Source organism: Pristiophorus japonicus, chromosome 15 (assembly GCF_044704955.1).
Source record: "Pristiophorus japonicus isolate sPriJap1 chromosome 15, sPriJap1.hap1, whole genome shotgun sequence".
In the NCBI taxonomy this organism is placed as follows: Eukaryota; Metazoa; Chordata; class Chondrichthyes; family Pristiophoridae; genus Pristiophorus; species Pristiophorus japonicus.
The window spans coordinates 126,850,155-126,868,376 of NC_091991.1; the positions used below are offsets into that span (position 1 = coordinate 126,850,155).

General features: G+C 47.1%; 1 protein-coding gene across 3 annotated transcripts in view; it reads left to right on the forward strand.

Moving 5' to 3' along the window:
• LOC139225861 (protein disulfide-isomerase-like) overlaps nucleotides 1-12,280 on the forward strand; it is a 50,988-nt gene extending 38,708 nt beyond the window's left edge. For all 3 annotated transcript variants that reach the window (XM_070856719.1, XM_070856720.1, XM_070856718.1), the window contains 4 exons: nucleotides 8,354-8,474; nucleotides 9,866-10,047; nucleotides 10,144-10,215; nucleotides 12,015-12,280. In XM_070856719.1, coding sequence (XP_070712820.1) covers nucleotides 8,354-8,474; nucleotides 9,866-10,047; nucleotides 10,144-10,215; nucleotides 12,015-12,068 — 429 coding nt within the window. In that variant the 3' untranslated portion in view covers nucleotides 12,069-12,280. The remainder of the gene's footprint in view (nucleotides 1-8,353; nucleotides 8,475-9,865; nucleotides 10,048-10,143; nucleotides 10,216-12,014) is intronic.
• Nucleotides 12,281-18,222: the final 5,942 nt, after the last annotated feature.

An 18,222-nucleotide genomic window follows, 5' to 3' on the forward strand; every position in this document is an offset into this window, starting at 1 on the left:
GAAACTGAGCAGTCATAGCAGCCAGCTGTAGGGGGTTGGCTGGGTGTGATTGAGGACTAACTTGTGTGTTCACTTTTAAGAAACAGCCATTTCTTATTCCTGCTGTTTATTTGGAAAACTATATGGAGGAAAATTGCGGGAGAACGCCTCCGACCAAAATTTTTTTAACGAAAATACTTGGTGGTCCCGGAGGAATGTAGGATTGCCCTCCGAAGCCTAGTTTCGCAGTCCAGTATATAGGGACATGTCTTCCAGGATCGTATGCGTATCCTGTGATCACGTGGGCCTGGACCACCAATCACAGATCCCATTACTATCAATGAGAATACGCCTACAGTCAAATAAAACACAAACATAAATTTAAAAAAACACTTCCCTTTTTTTTTAATTAATAGAAATTGCATTTAATTAAATGTTTTAAAGAAAAAATTATTTTTTTGAAATTTAAAAATAATGTTTTAATACTATAGTGTTAAAAATAAACTTGCCTTCATAGACAGGATTTTTAATATAAAAATAAGTAATAACATTTAATTTTTCTATATTTTAAAACTCTTATGCTGGTAAAAGTAGGCTATATGCATAAGAGTTTGAAGGACATTAGCTGGGCAAATAGCCAAATCTCCGCCCGCGAATGTCCTTCCTGCAGGGATACGTGCAATCTATCAAAGACATTTTGACAGATCGCAAATGTTAGTTATCGGCACATCCACATCGCCGCCGAGAACCGGTATTTGTGAGGCCTCTTCGGGTGCATCTGCACATCGTACATACCCGGAGAGACTGCAATTTTCGGGCCAACATTTCAAAAATAGGCTTGGAAACCTCCTGACAGGTCTTATGAGGACCTGCTTGTGATTCAGCTGACGGCCTACCTTGAGAGTAGGTCCCGTCTGCATACCAGGAATAGCCTGTTCCATTCAGATTTTAGGGCCTGCTTGCTTTTGGTAGTTTCTGCTGTAATTTGTCTAAAAATAGGTATTGATGAAGGACTGCAGCGACTTGAGAAACACTGGCAGGGACAGGAGAAAGACTTGAGAGACACTCACCTTACCTGTTAATATACTTCTGGCATCGCCACTGCTGTTTTAACATAGACTATTGCATGCCAATGAGTTGTTGTAATCCTTCACTCATGGCTCTCTGGATTCTGTCTGTAAATGGGCTGAGCCTGGCCATTATCAAATTAAGGAGCATGGATTTGAACACCTCAACAGCAACAATGAGAATCGTCTTGAGAGATGCTTCAACTCTGTTCTTTGCCTCCATGCCTGAGGTTTCCCATTCAGATGTGACCAATGTTACATGCTGGGCAATAGCAGTCTGCAAGAACTTTGCTGGATGACACTGTCGAACTGGGGAACGGAATCTGTAAGTGTAGTGAACCCAGAAAAAATTGTCCAGGCCGTGTATTTCTTCCCAGGTAATAACGTTCATTGTCACTTGAAGGGGCATAAAGTGTTTTGCCGTCTGGATTCGGTGCCTTTTGTTGATTGCAGTGTTTTTCTGTAATGAGAGGAAAGGTATGCACCAAATGAGAGGATATTTGTGCTATGTATTTTGGGCAGTGGCACAATGCTATGTTCTCATGCACAGTTAATCTGAGTAAAACCTAGCCTACAAGTGGACTGTAATTGGCAGCTGAATTGGAATAATATCAGTCTTCACTTCTTCTTAGCTGCATCTTCTCTTTAAATGTCTGTTTTCATGAACTCAATTGGACCAATTCACATTAAGTGTACAAACATAATTCAGCAAATGTGTCCGTCTCCTGTAACTTACTATGATTATCAAGAATACTTTCCTACAAATCACAGTCTCCATATAATGGCAGCCGATTTTTTGCATGTTCATTCTCATTTCTCACCTTGACACTTTTCTTCAAGTCTGACGTTCCTTGCAGCCTGTCTGAGCATGTGATCCCATGTCAACTTCCAGGCCAATGGCTTCCAAAGCCTGCTTTTCCCTCTCGCACATTGTCGCTCCACCTCATAGCGAGTGCTTGGCCAGCAATCCACAGCTGGATGGCCCACTCTCACTTACGTGGCTGCTAAGCTAGTTAACCAGTGTTTTGTTACTGTTCTTGGATTAGTTATTCACTTATCCATTAGTCTCACTGTACTCTCCTGAACTTGCACTTCCAGAAAGCACACGGTATAAAGGTGCGCATTCCTGGCACTGCATTAAAAAAGAGTAAAATGATACTCCTATTTCATGCATGTCATGTATTCAACCACCATTGTAACCCATGTATAAACTGACCTAAGTTGTACACCGTGAGAACACTGACCACTAGGTGGGAGACACTCCTAACCTGGACCTTCAGGTATAAAAGGGGAAGCTCCACCCACCTTCATCACTTGAGTGCTAAGGAATAAAGGACAGGTCACAGACTGACCTTCACTCAAGCATGGGCCTACTATATATACTGTATAGTAAGGATATATCAATGGCGTCAAGAAACTGGGATTTAAACCACGCGAGCATGGCCACTAGCAGAACAGATGAGAGGTATTGTGTTAAGGAATGGTTGGGACAGAGATTCAACATTGTTAAAGCAGCACACAGTTCTCCAGGCAGACAAGGGCAGTCGGGCATGCCCCAACATGTAGTCGAACCCAAAGGGGGAGTTCGACAGAGACAATGGCAAGCTGAACAGCGATTCACGCCATTGCAAGGGACAATGCGGCCAGTAATGGGGCCATCAACACCTGTTAATGGTGCACTCAAGGACAATAACAGGGGCAGTCAGGGACGATCGACTGGCAAGGGACCTTTTGTTTCAAACCGCAACTCATGCTGGAGGCCTGGAGGTACACACTCAGCCGGAGTTTGCAGACATGAGCAAAATACCTGCAGAAATTGCAGAAATGGACACTGGGGGAAATCGCTGGAAGCTGAAATTCAGCGAGTTCATGTGGAGCACGTATACAGTTCAGACACCAGAACGCCACCGATAATGATGAAAGTGCTCCTCAATGGCATCCCAGTATCAATGGAGTTAGACACGGGTGCCAGCCAATCCCTGATGGGTATCAAACAGTTCGAAAAGCTATGGGCATCCAAGGCCAGGAGGCCAAAATTATCGCCGATTGACGCACAGCTACGGACTTACACAAAGCAGATCATTCCGGTGCTAGGCAGCGCCACGGTAGTCGTGATCCACAAAGATTCGGAGAACAGGTTGCCACTCTGGATTGTCCCAGAGGACGGTCCCGCACTACTGGGGAGGAGTTGGCTTGCTGTCATGAACTGGAAATGGAGCGATGTCAATGCAATTTCCTCTGTGGAGCGAGTATCATGCTCACAGATCCTGGACAAATTTAACTCACTATTTCAACCCGGCATTGGCACTTTCATGGGGGCCAAAGTAGTGATTCACATAAGCCCGGACGCCAGACCAGTACACCACAAGGCCAGAGCGATGCCGTACGTGATGCGGGAAAAGATAGAAGGCGAATTGGACCGCCTGCTGAAGGAAGGCATCATCTCGCCAGTCGAATTCAGTGACTAGGCGAGTCCGATTGTGCCGGTGCTCAAGGCAGATGGGTCCGTCAGGATATGTGGCAATTACAAGGCCACCATCAATCGGGTGTCACTCCAAGACCAGTACCCGCTACCGAGAGCGGAGGACCTCTTTGCGACGCTATCCGGTGGCAAACTTTTTTCAAAATTGGACCTGACCTCAGCTTACATGACCCAGGAGCTGGTGAGTGAGTCGAAGAAGCTGACCACCATCACGACACACAAGGGGTTGTTTGAGTACAACAGATATCTGTTCGGGATTCGCTCGGCCGCCGCGATCTTCCAACGAAATATGGAAAGCCTCCTCAAGTCGATTCCAGGGACGGTGGTTTTTCAGGACGACAACCTCATTACGGGTTACGATACTGAAGAACACCTCGACAACCTGGAGGAGGTGCTACGCAGACTGGCCCGGGTAGGTCTGCGACTGAAAAAGGCGAAGTGCATCTTCCTAGCTCCAGAATAGAATTCCTGGGGATGAGGGTAGCAGCAGACGGGATCAGCCCTACTGCATCCAAGACGGAAGCGATCCAGAGAGCACCCAGACCCCGTAACACGACGGAGCTGTGTTCGTTCCTGGGGCTCCTGAACTATTTTGGTAACTTTCTTCCCAAATTGAGCATGCTGCTAGAGCCGCTACACATGCTCCTACGCAAAGGTCGCGAATGGGTCTGGGGGGACAGCCAGGAAAGGGCTTTTAATAGAGCACGCAATTTGTTATGTTCCAACAATCTGTTAACGCTATATGACCCATGTAAGAAACTTGTGTTAACGTGCGATGCGTCATCCTATGGTGTCGAGTGTGTGTTGCAGCATGTCAATGCCAAGGGTCAGTTACAGCCGGTAGCTTATGCCTCCAGAAGTCTGTCCCAGGCAGAAAGGGGCTACGGGATGGTAGAAAAGGAGGCGCTCGCATGTGTATATGCGGTAAAGAAAATGCACCAGTACCTGTTTGGCAGGAAATTTGAGCTGGAGACAGATTACAAACCCCTAACGTCCCTTTTGGCCGACAACAAGGCCATAAATGCAAACGCATCGGCCCGCATACAGAGGTGGGCACTCACATTAGCCACCTATGACTACACAATTCGGCAAAGACCAGGCACCGAAAACTGCGCTGATGCACTCAGCAGGCTCCCACTAGCCACCACTGAGGGGGCTACCGAGCATGCTGCTGAGATGGTCATGGCTGTTGAAGCTTTCGGAAGCGAAGGCTCACCCGTGACAGCCCGTCAGATTAAAGTCTGGACAAATAGAGACCCCCTCTTTTCTCTAGTCAAGAAATGTGTCCTGAATGGGGACTGGGTAGCCATGTACAGGGCATGCCCTGAGAAATTTAAACCATTTCACAGGCGCAAGGATAAACTCTCGATTCAGGCCGATTGCCTACTGTGGGGAAACCGCGTAGTCATGACCCAGATGGGCAGAGAGGTGCTCATCAGAGAACTCCACAATGGGCACCCGGGCATTGTCACGATGAAGGCAATTGCCAGGTCACACGGTTGGTGGCCAGGGATAGATGCAGATCTGGAACTTTGTGCTCACAGGTGCAACACGTGTGCCCAGCTGGGCAATGCGCCCAGGGAAGCCCCCCTTAGCCCCTGGCCATGGCCTGCTAAGCCTTGGTCAGGCATCCATGTGGACTACGCAGGTCCCTTCATGGGGAAAATGTTTTTGGTTGTAGAAGACGCCTACTCCAAATGGATCGAGTGTGACATTTTAAATTCAAGCACATCCTCTGCCACGGTAGAAAGTCTACGGGCAATGTTCGCCGCCCACGGTCTACCAGACATTTTGGTCAGCGACAATGGCCCGTGCTTCACAAGCACTGAATTCCAGGACTTCATGGCAGGCAATGGAATTAACCATGTTAGAACGGCACCATTCAAGCCGGCCTCAAACGGCCAGGCAGAACGAGCAGTGCAGATAATCAAACAGGGGATGCTCAGAATCCAAGGGGGTTCCCTACAAACCCGCTTATCACGCCTCCTGTTGGCCTATAGATCCTGACCACACTCGCTCACAGGGGTTCCACCCGCAGAGCTACTAATGAAAAGGACGCTGAAAACCCGGTTATCCCTTATACACACCACTATGAAAGAAATTGTCGAGAGCAGGCGCCAGTCACAATATGACTACCATGACAGGAATGCAAGGGCGCGATGTATTGATGTAAATGATCCTGTTTTTGTCCTCAACTACGCTGCAGGGCCCAAATGGCTCGCAGGCACTGTGGTTGCCAAAGAGGGAAATAGGATTCTGGTAGTTAAACTTACCAATGGACAAATCTGCCGCAAACATGTGGATCAAACAAAAAGGAGGTTCAGCAACCCCATAGAAGAAGCAGAGGAAGAACACGAGATAGAGTTCACTCCACCACAGGTGACCGAACACCGGAACCAAAGGGAGGAGAGCCCAGTCACTGTGGGCAGTCCGGACAGGCCTGAGGCACCGCAAACAGCAGACACTCAGGCCAGTGCCCAACAACCGGAGCCCCAACTCAGGCGCTCTACAAGGGAGCGTAAACCACCAGAGAGACTCAACCTGTGATCCCAATAAGACTTTGGGGGGGGGAGGTGATGCCATGTATTCAACCAGCATTGTAACCCATGTATAAACTGACCTAAGTTGTACACCGTGAGAACACTGACCACTAGGTGGGAGACACTCCTAACCTGGACCTTCAGGTATAAAAGGGGAAGCTCTACCCACCTTCATCACTTGAGTGCTAAGGAATAAAGGACAGGTCACAGACTGACCTTCTCTCAAGCATGGGCCTCGTGTGCATTTATACTGTATAGTAAGGACGTATCAGTGCACTAAGCCAAATTTGTGAAAGTTTATTAAAGGTGGGGTTGGGAAATTCAACATGAGGGGGAAATTTGCAATAATTTTCTCCGAGCTTCCCGAGGCCTGTGAGCTCACCTTCCCTTGCTCAGGCCTGGAGATGTCTCCCTGACTGGAAGGGGAGTTCCCCTCCATTCCTCTTCCTCAGACCCCACTGTTGTACTCAGTGAGGTGGGCAGCAGGGAAGTAGTGAGGCTAACCTCCATTCACACTGGCCTCAAATATTTGCTCAGTGATGAGGGCTGGGTTAAGAGGACGTTCCCCCTCCATACCCCCATTAAGTGATAAATGGTGTGAAGGGGGAAGAGGTGATCATCTCTCCATGGGTCTCAGCTGTCTTCTCAATGGAGGCAAGTGGGATGAAGGTAAGACACCCTCCAGGAGGGTACGTTACCAGTCTTTGGCCCCAAGTTTCCACATGATTTGCTCCTGATTTTTAGGAGCAACTGGTGTTGAACGGAGTATCTTAGAAATCGGAATTCTCCACATTTAGTTTGCTCCAGTTCTAGTCAGTTAGAACAGTTTCACTTTGGAACAGAATTTTTTTTTCAAAAGGGGGCATGTCCGGCCACTTACGCCTGATTTCAAAGTTTCGTGAGTGAAAACTTACTCCAAACTAACTTAGAATGGAGTAAGTGAAGATTTTTGTACGCTCGAAAAAACCTTGTCTACACTTTAGAAAATCAGGCGTAGGTTACAAATTAGGCGTAGGGAACGAGGTGGGAGGGGGAGGGGCGGGGAAGGGAAGTCATTAAATTCTACAATCAATCCTTAGTTATACTTATACAAATATTATACAAATAAATCCAACCTGAATAAAAATTTATAAGCAAAGAAAAGATTAAATAAACCATGTTCCTACCTGTGTGAAAGTGCTTCAGGCAGGCCTTTCATGTTGGAGACAGGCAGTGGTGTGGCGTCAGTGTCTCGACGGCAGCGGCAGCTAGCTTCGAACTGAGCTGCAGTGCTTGAGGCAGGCCTTCATTCTCTTCGTGGCTGGCCGCGAAGAAGCAGCACCGGACGGACCCGAGGCCATTCGGCCATGAGATATCAGCGGCGTCAGTGGCTGGCCGGCAGCTGAAGAATCAACGCAGGACACATGCAGCTCATTAAGGTTCTTGAGGCCATTCGGCCACGCTTTAGGGGCGGCGTCAGTGGCTGGCCGGCAGCCAAAGAATCAGCAGCGGACGGACGTGAGGCCATTCGGCCATAGGATATCAGCGGCGTCAGTGGCTGGCCGGCAGCCGAAGATACAGCAGCAGCCTTCGAGCTGTGAGGGGGACTGAGGCCATTTGGACAGGGAGAGGCAGCCACATCAACAGTTTTATATTTAAATTTGCAGAATGGGTGCTGCATTGTCAACACCACGTATTATTGCAAAGTTGAATTGGCACTCTTATTTCTCCAAACACACAGTCCTTAATTTGCATGCACCAATGCAGCATCGGTTCTGCAAGTTTAGCAGTGAAAAGCTGAACTCACTGATTTCAGCAGGTGATTTATTCAGCAGTGCTGCTAAAAGCACTCCCTCACACACAGAAATATCAAAAAAAATTAAATTACAAGCCTTTGCAGGGGTCCAAGAAACAAATCTTCACTTTTTCTGCAGTATTTTTTAAAATGGCCGAGTGCCAATGTTTGTGTGAGACTGCGCGTGCGCGCATGCTCCAACGCGCACGCGCAGGGTTGCCGGCAGCACGAAGGCTAATTTAAATTGTACCCTCCCCCTGCTACTTAGAAAATCGGCGCGAGTGTTAGGCTCCGCCCCCTGCTGCGAAAAGCGCGCCGCGCCAAGCAGACATCGAGCTCCAAGGAGCTCGAGACTATCGGATTTTTTTTTAAGGCGCAGTTTTCGACCCGAAAAACAGGCGCCCAGCTCGGAGGTGTGCCGTTTTCACCGCGGCGCGAAACCTGGGGCCCTAATGTGGCATTGCAGTATGAGAGAGTTATCCGATAATAACATTTTCACTTTATACATCAGCCTCAACAGTACAGTGAAGAACTTCCAGAAGATTGGAACAAGAATCCTGTCAAAGTGCTAGTGGCCACAAACTTTGATGAAGTTGTGTTTAATATCACAAAGAGCGTCTTTGTATTGTTTTGTAAGTATTGTTCAGACTCTGCACCAATCGTTCTTGTGCAGTATTACTATTTTGTCACAAAGTGTCACTAAAGCATTCGAGAACGAGATGTGAACACAGTCTAGAGACAGGTAGGGACAATACATTGTTAGTGGATCCCCTTTTCTCCACTTTGGGAAGAATTCAATTTTGTCAAAACATGTGGCAGTGAATTAGTCGGCCATTATCGAAGTTTGAAGTCAATGGAAAGATAAACCGGGTGGATGTCACACAGACAGCCAATCCGTTAAGGCCCATTTTGCGCCCTCGCAGAAGTTGAATTTCACCCCGCTTGAATTCAGTGTTGATCTGCTGCAAGTTATTCCAGGGATTCCTGTTTTCATAGGCCCCGATATTGACTGGAGCAGGTTGCGTAACCGGTGGAGGCGGGGGGCAGGTGATGGGGTTTTGGTTGGGAAAACCAGAACTCCGGGTTCTTTCTGCACATTGAGGAGTTTTAACTTTAACTCCACAGCATCTGTCTTCTATTTTTTAAACAGAGTCCCTACTGGAAGTCAGTCTGATCGACAGGCTTGACTCCCTGTCGGGCGGGGAACTCTCTGGAGGGGCCGCAGCCCAGGAGCAGGTCGGGAGCTTGCAGCTCGGTTAGTGGGGGTGTGGGAGCGTGGGGGGCCGGGGCTATCGGATCTTGGGGAAAACCCGCCTGGCCGGGGTTAAACCTGGAAGACAGGTTACATCTGAGGCACGCAGCCTCATTATAATATTTAAATGGCCAACCTGCCCCCTGTCCCGCCTCCGTTAAACCTGGAAGTCGGCTGGTTGGGGGCGTATTGGGGTCACCCGACCCCAACCCACCTGTTTTGGGGGGTTAAAATGACCTTCGATAGTATCCTAAAACAATTTGTTCTTTTATTTTCACTTATTTTCTTCCCTTCTCTCCTAATGATTTTAGCTTCTTGCTGGGCTCCAGTCACCCTCCAGAAACTCAGTCAACTGGCATATACAATGAATGCCAACCAATGATTTGACTTAAGGGGACATTGTAGTTCAGCCCTATGCTGTCCTCATCCAGTGCTTTAATGGGCACCTCTGGGGGTGAGAATACCAACACATTTTTCATTCTACTCTGGGACATTGAAGCCAATTGTAGTGGCCCTACCACCGACCTAGTTTAGATTAGCTAACTCAGCACAGACTCAACCTTCCTGTGTAGCCCAGCTATGCATTACATTAACCAGCTCAGCCACTCAGAGCAACCATGACCTTACTTTAACCAACTCATTCCATGCTCAGGATTCCATCTCTGCACCCGTGGGAGATAAAGTTAATAGCTGCATTACTCTAACAGCTCTCCTCCTGCATATGCAAACAGAACATTTGGGAACACTTATTCTTTTTTCTCTACTTTAAAGGTGCCCCATGGTCTCAGAGATGCAAGAAAATTAATTCTATCTGGGATCAACTGGGAAAGAAATATGAGAACTCGGAAAATATTGTCATTGCTAAGATAGACATCACAGCGAATGAAGTTGATTCCGTCATAGTTGAGAAGTATCCAAGTTTAAAGTTTTTTCCCGCTGGATCAGATACAAAGGTTTGTTATCTTCAGGATCCTTTGTTTTTTTTTCTAAATTTTTGCCTTGTGTGTTTTTCACTTTGATGGCGACACTTAACACTGATTTCCACACAGATCGTACACTACACCAGTGCACAGACTCTAGAAGCTTTCTGTGAATTTCTGGATAAAGAAGGGAAATCAAAGGTATGTTTACAGTTATTCCAAGTACAGCCCATTTTATTTCAAAAGAGTGTTTAAAGCTAAGTGTTGAACATATTTTAGCACTATACTGCCTCACAATGCGGTAATAAATGTGTTGTTTTTATATGTATACCACAGGCTTTGTATAATTTTAGCTGATTAGATTGTTATTTAAAAAAATTAAGTGTTACCCTTGGCTCAGTGTCATAAAGTTGTGAGTTCAAGAGAATTCCCTCCAGAGACTTGAGCTGACTGTGCAGTACTGAGGGAATGCGATAGATTCAGAGGTGCTGTACCGCGTTTCAGTTAAGATATTAAACTGAGGCCCCGTCTGCCCCCTCAGTTGGATATAAAAGATCCCGCGGCACTATTTGAAGAAGAGCAGCAGCGTTCTCCTCGGTGCCCTGGCGAATAGTTATCCCTCAAACAAATTCCCTAACAGATAATCTGGTCATTATCTCATTGTTGTTTATGGGAGCTTGCTGTGCGCAACTTGGCTGCTGCGTTTCCTACATTACAACAATGACTACGCACCAAAAGAACTTCATTGGCTGTAAGGCACTTCGGGACATCCCGAGGTTCTGAAAGCTGTTGTTTAATGCAGGTGATTCTGTTATTTGAAAGGATGCTTTGAATGATTCAATTAGGTAATATGGTGCAGTAATTTACCGACATTGATGTCCCTGTGAAAACCTTGGCCAAGAATGGGGCTTTCAACGGGTAAGGATCTGGGGGTTCAATGGAGGAAGAGGAGGCCACCACAAGATACTTCTCTCTCGAGTCAGGAGCACCTCAGAACCATTTCCAGAACCGATTACTGCCTTCTCCATGGTGGCCTGAGGAGGTGGCAGTAATGCATCTGCAAAGCAGAGAAGTCCTGCTACAACTGTACAGATTATTGGTGAGGCCACCCCTGGAGTACCGCGTGCAGTTTTGGTCTCCGTATTTAAGGAGGGATATACTTGCATTGGAGGCAGTTCAGAGAAAGTTCACTAGGTCGATTCCAGAGATGAGGGGGTTGACTTATGAAGATAGGTTGAGTAGGTTGGGCCTCTACTCATTGGAGTTCAGAAGGATGAGAGGTGATCTTATCAAAACATATAAGATAATGAGGGGGCTCGACAAGGTGGATGCAGAGAGGATATTTCCACTCATAGGGGAAACTAAAACTAGGGGACATAATCTCAGAATAAGGGGCCGCCCATTTTAAACTGAGATGAGGAGGAATTTCTTCTCTCAGAGGGTTGTAAATCTATGGAATTTTCTGTCCCAGAGAACTGTGGAGGCTGGATCATTGAATATATTTAAGGCGGAGATATACAGATTTTTGAGTGATAAGGGAGTAAAGGGTTATGGGGAGCAGGCAGGGAAGTGGAGCTGAGTCCATGGTCAGATCAGCCATGATCCTATTAAATGACGGAGGGTCGAGAGGCCAGGTGGCCTACTCCTGCTCCTATTTCTTATGTTCTTAAGCAAAATAAAATCTGCCAGGAACTGGGGCTCCGCCCACTGCCTCTATTTGCTGATAGGTGGGTGAGGAAGGAGCGGCGAGATGTAATCCTGGTGGGAGTGAGAGACGGGAATTCTCACTCAGGGCTGTGAAGCGACAGCAGACCTCGCTGCCCAAACACACCCTTTTCCTCCATCGCTATCCCACCCCATTTTAGGCAGGGTCATGGAAAAAAATCTCCACCAAAATCTCAGATGAATGAGTTAAGTCTCAGTTGAATACTTCATATTGTAGCATTAACAGAATTAAGTTACAGACCGGCATCTTGGTCTCTTTATTATTCTTTTTGCAGAAACCTGATGAAAAATCAAGTAATACAGATGAAGAGACAAAGGATGAACTTTAATTTTCTAAAATGCTGAACAGTTTCTATCAAATGTGCCTCATGGTTTGAACTGTTTATCCACAGCTGTGTTTTTAGTTGTCCATAATATGGTCAGAATAATATATTTGCATTATGGATGACGTGCAGTAGAAATGTTGTCTGTGTAACCTTAAAGTCAGCACAAACCATGTTATTTCTAAACTAACAGGCACCAAATAAATCTTTGGAAAAAACTTCATAAGTATTTGGTGTGTTGAATTGTAAGTTTTCTTTCAGAGTTTTGGCTAAAATTTCATAAGAATTGCCGAAATATTATTTTGCACATTTTCGTACCTGCATATCACAAAACAGAAATCGGCGGGTGAAATTGGTCTTGAAGTCAATGGAAAAAAATATTAGGCAACATAGAAAATGGGTTAAAAACAGAAAATGCTGGGAATACTCATCAGGTCAGGCAGAATCTGTGGAGGGAGAAATAGAGTTGACGTTTCAGGTCAATGACATTTTATCAGAGCTGGAAAACGTTAGAGATGTAAGAGCTTTTAAGAAAGTGCAGGGGCAGGGAAGGGCGGGGGAAGGATAGAACAAAAGAGAACGTCCTGATGGAAGGCAGGAGAGATTAAATCATTTAAAGGAAAGGCGCCTGTCTGAGCAGATACGAGATTTTTTTATGTTCTTAACAGCCACAGTAATATTTGAAAAATGACATCAGTGTATTAAAAAAGGGAGGTACAGTGTTCTCAAGCTGTACATTCATGGCTTATCCAAATATTATGTTGGAAATGCAACCTAACTAGAACCACTTACAAATAATTGTTTTATTTTAAACCTGTGTCAAAACAATAATTTAGTGATGTTGTCATTATTAGCTCTCCTGAAACCATGATGGCGGTGACAACTGAGCGTGCATGAAATTGGGTAGGAAATAGCTCCTAAATGTTTTGAATTTAACGTGATTAAGTGAATGAGAAACACTATTAATTGACAAACTTCCAAATACAGTATTGGCACCAAAGTTGGACAGGTAGCAAATAGAGATTAGTTGGCAATCTTTAAGGAAAGCATTAGATATATTTATTTTAGGACATACATGTCAAACCAGAATATTATATGAAAATTACAATTGAGAAAGCTTAATGTACACATTAAGAAATTAAAACTATAATGATGCTGCTGGACTGGCCTCGATATTCCAAAGGTCTGAAATTTTGACCAAACGCTGGGGGAATTCCAGGCACTGCTGCCAAGAGGGAGGGCATAGAAAATGGGTTGGAGGTTTGTTCCATTGGGATTCTGTCCGTATAGAGGAGGCTGGACAATTCCAACAGGGTGACAATGGGGGATCTACTACTGTCACCACGGGTTAAAGGGTGTGACTCGGGAAGTTCCCATGCTTCCCTGACAAACACCTGACAAGCAGTTCGCCACCTAATAGGCCCAACGATACTCTTCCTGCTGAGAGTAGGAAAGGCTGCAGAACGTCAGAGAGCACAGGTAATTGATCGGAGTGGGGATCAGTTACCATCTCCTGGGACAGTAAGTTCTGAAGAGAACACAAAGAGACCGAAGTTTCCCCACACCCCGATTAGGGGCGGTAACCTCTTGGGTCCAGGTCAGTTATTGCCTGGGCAGAAAGTCACGCCGCCGACGTGGAATTGCCCTTTGCGCCCCTCAAACAAGGCAGAGCGCTGTCTCAGGCACTCTATGTCATTTCAGGGCGCTCCCAAGGCGTCAGCACAGCATTGGGGTCAGCGTTACGTGAAAGCTCCGTGGAGCGTTGATGCGCCACAAAGCCCCTCCCCTTCAGTTAAAGCGGAGGGCCACTATGGACTCAGCAGTCCCTTTGGTGGCCACCACTGGGCCACCAGGGACAACCTCTAGCGGGTCAGCATCCCGGCACCCAAAGAGGCGTGCCGGGCTGGAGGATGGTGGGCCGGTCGAGACGAGGGCCACCATTGTTGGGCTGACGGAAGTGTCGGCCGACAAAAAAATTGGTGGCCCGGGGCATACATGGCCTCCCTAATAAGGGGACATCAGCCTCGCGTCCCGTGGGGCAAATTCCCCCATGGGGTGCAAAGGGGTCGGCGCTGGGTGGTGAGGGGTTGGCACGCACGGTGATGATGTTATCGCTGAGGTGCAAATCGCGGGGCGCAGCGCTAGATTCAAATCAACCCCAAAATCTTGGGGTCAATTTCACCCCAGGCACAACTGCCACCCGCCCCCGGGCAAAAAGGCAATTGTGACCCGTTAACGCCTCTCGGTGGCACTAACAGAATGCAAAACAGGGGCAAATTCAGGCCCAAAGCATCTACAAAGGAATATAGGTAGATTAAGTGAGCAGGCAGTAAGGTGGCAGATGGGGTATAATGTGGGGAAATGTGAGGTTATTTGCTTTGGTAGGAAGAATAGAAAAACAGAATATTTTTTAAATGGTGAGAAACTACTAAATGTAGGTGTTCAGAGAGATTTAGGTGCAAGAAACACAGTGAGTTAGCATGCAGGTACTGCAAGCAATTAGGAAGGCAAATAACATGTTGGCCTTTATTGTAAGGGGGTTGGAGTACAAGAGCAAGGAAGTCTTGCTACAATTGTGCAGGGTCTTGGTGAGACTACACCTGGAGTACTGTGCACAGTTATGGTCTGCTTATCTAAGGAAGGATATACTTACCTTGAAGACGCTGCAACGGAGGTTCACTAGATTGATTCCTGGGATGAGAGGGCTATCCAATGATGAGAGATTGTGTAGAATGCGCCTATTCGCTCTGGAGTTTAGAAGTGATCTCATTTCAAAATATAAGATTCTGAAAGGGATTGACCGGGTAGATGTTGAGAGGTTGTTTCCCCTGGCTGGAGAGTCTAGAACCACAGGGCATATTGTTAGGATAAGGGGTAGGTTATTCAAAACCGAGATGAGGAGGAATTTCTTCAATCAGAGGGTTGTGAATCTTTGGAATTCTCTGCCCAGAGTTCTGTGAATGCTGAGTCGTTGAGTATATTCAGGGCTGTGATAGATAGATTTTTGGAGTCTAGGGGAATCAAGGGATATGGAGACCGGGCAGGAAAGTGGAGTTGAAGTTCATGATCAGCCATGATCTTATTGAATGGCTCGATGGGCTGTCTGGCCAACTCCTGCTGTTATTTCTTATGTTCTTATATTGTCAGTGCAACAAGGAATAGGCAATAAATGCTGGCCTTGCCAGTGACACCCATATCCTAACAATGGATTAAAACAATTGTAGGGAAAGCCTGATAGCTCCTTTGGAAGATGCAGAGTTGGTGTCACCCGGTGAAGTCGTTGCTGGATAAAAGTAATTCCCATATTCCAAGTCAGTCAGGGAGGGTTGTGCTGATGCAGCCGGTGGCCTCCAGTGCTCACCTGCTGGAGTTTGTGGAGTTAATAGAAATGTACCTTATTAGCATGAGAAATCTGTTGTTTCCCTCACAGTGGAGAGGGGTTAACCAGAACTTTTCCCACCTCTCAGGAACCCAGACATGTCCTCTTCAACTCTCTGTGCAACGGGCTGAATCTCCTGCTGATTATCACCTACCGCCCTTCCTCAGCTAATGAATCAGTACTCCTCCATGTGGAACACCACTTGGAAGATGCACTGAGGATAGCAAGGGCACAGAATGTACTCTGGGTGGGGGACTTCAATGTCCATCATCAAGTATGGCTCAGTAGCACCACTACTGACCAAGCTGGCTGAGTCCTGAAGGATATAGCTGCCAGACTGGGCCTGCAGCAGGTGATGAGAGAACCAACACGAGGGAAAAACCTACTTGACCTCGTCCTCACCAATCTACCTGTTGCCGATGCATCTGTCCATGACCGCATTGGTAGCAGTGACCACCGTACAGTCCTTGTGGAGACAAAGTCCTGCCTTTACACTGAGGACACCCTTCATCGTGTTGTGTGGCACTACCACTGTGCTAAATGGGATAGATTCAGAACAGATCGAGCAGTTCAAACCTGGGCATCCATGAGGCAGCAAAATTGTATTCCCCCACTACCTGTAACCTCATGGCCCGGCATATCACTCACTCTGCCATTACCATCAAGCCAGGGGACCAACCTTGGTTCAATGAGGAGTGCAGAAGAGCATGCCAGGAACAGCACCAGGCGTACCTAAAAATGAGGTGCCAATCTGGTGAAGCTACAACACAGGACTACATACATGCTAAACAGCAGAAGCAGCATGCTATAGACAGCTGAGCGATCCCACAACCAATGGATCAGATCAAAGCTCAGCAGTCCTGCCACATCCAATTATGAATGGCGATGGACAATTAAACAACTAATGGGAGGAGGAGGCTCCATGAACATACCCATCCTCAATGATGGCAGAGCCCAGCATGTGGGTGCAAAAGACATTGGCAACCACTTTCAGCCAGAAGTGCTGAGTGGATGATCCATATCGGCCTCCTTCTGAGGTCCCCACCATCACAGAAGCCAGTCTTCAGCCAATTCGATTCACTCCATGTAATAGCAAAGAATGCTTGAGCGCACTGGATACGGCAAAGGCTATGAGCCCTGACAACATCCCGGCTCTCATGCTGAAGACTTGTGTTCCAGAATGAACCATGCCTGAAGTCAAGCTATTCCAGTACAGGCATATACAACACTGGCATCTACGTGACAAAGTAGAAAATTGTCTAGTCTCCATCATCAGCAAAGTGATGGAAGGGGTCATCTATAGTGCTATGAAGCAGCACTTACTCACCAATAACCTGCTCACCAATGCTCAGTTTGGGTTCCGCCAGGACCACTTGGCTCCAGAATTAATTACAGCCTTGATCCAAACGTGGATAAAAGAGCTGAATGTCCAAATGTCACTTGTCATCAAGGCAGCATTTGACAAAGTGTGGCATCACGAAGCCCGAGTAAAATTGAAGTCTTTGGAAATTAGGGGGAAAACTCTCCACTGGCTGGAGTCATATCTAACACAAAGGAAGATGGTTGTGGTTGTTGGAGGCCAATCATCCCAGACCCAGGACATCGCTGCAGGAGTTCCGCAGAGCAGTGTCCCACCCCCAACCATCTTCAGCTGCTTCATCAATAACCTTCCCTCAATCATAAAGTTAGAAGTGGGGATGTTCGCTGATAATGGCACAGTGTTCAGTGCCATTCAAACTCCTCAGCTAATGAAGCAGTCCGTGCCCACATGCAGCAAGACCGGGATGACATTCAGGCTTGGGCTGATAAGTGGTAAGTAACATTCACGTCACACAAGTGGCAGGCAATGACTATCTCCAACGAGTGAGAGTCTAACCATGTCCTGTAGACACTCCACAGCATTACTGTTGCCGAATTCCCCACCATCAACATCGTGGGGGTCATCATTGACCAGTAACTTAATTCAACCAGCCACATAAATACTGTGGCTACAAGAATGGGTCGGAGGCTGGGTATTCTGTAGCGAATATTTCACCTCCTAAATTCCACCATCTACAAGGCACAAGTGTGATGGAATACTCTCCATTCGCCTGGATGAGTGCAGCTCTAACAACACTCAAGAAGCTCGACATCATCCAGGACAAAGCAGCCCGCTTGATTGGCACCCCATCCACCACCTTCAACATTCACTCCCTCCACCACTTGGAGATGGTGGTGTTCCCTGCGCCTGCTGTCCTTGTCCTTCTACGTGGTAGAAGTCGTGGGTTTGGGAGGTGCAGTTGAAGAAGCCATGGTGAGTTGCTGCAGTGCATCGTGTAGATGGTACACACTGCAGACACGGTGCGCCAGTGGTGTAGGGAGTGACTGGTTAATCGCCGACGCCCGCGAACTTCCCTGGCGGTTTTGCGCTGGCACTAACATGTACCTCCTCGGTTCTTGCGCCCCGTAGATCGTGATGTCTGCCCGTGCACAGTGCCCCATTACCGCCCCAAATGCAATATTCGCTTCCACCCCCTGTAGCATCAAGGGCGTCAACAATGGCAGCTGCAGGAGGCGTTGCCACCTCGGCTGGCCACTTGGGAAGCGATATTTAAAGGCAGTTGCAAAGTCCTGTCCCCTCAGTACAGATTCACACGAGGCATGTAGTGAAGTCAAGGTCACTCTGGACCTGCACCTTTATTTCAGAGCTCTGGAATGCTGCACTTGCCTGAGACCTGTCCTTATATACCTGTCTCTTGCAAGTGCACCCCTGGTGGTAAAGTATGCTGGTGGTTACAGGTC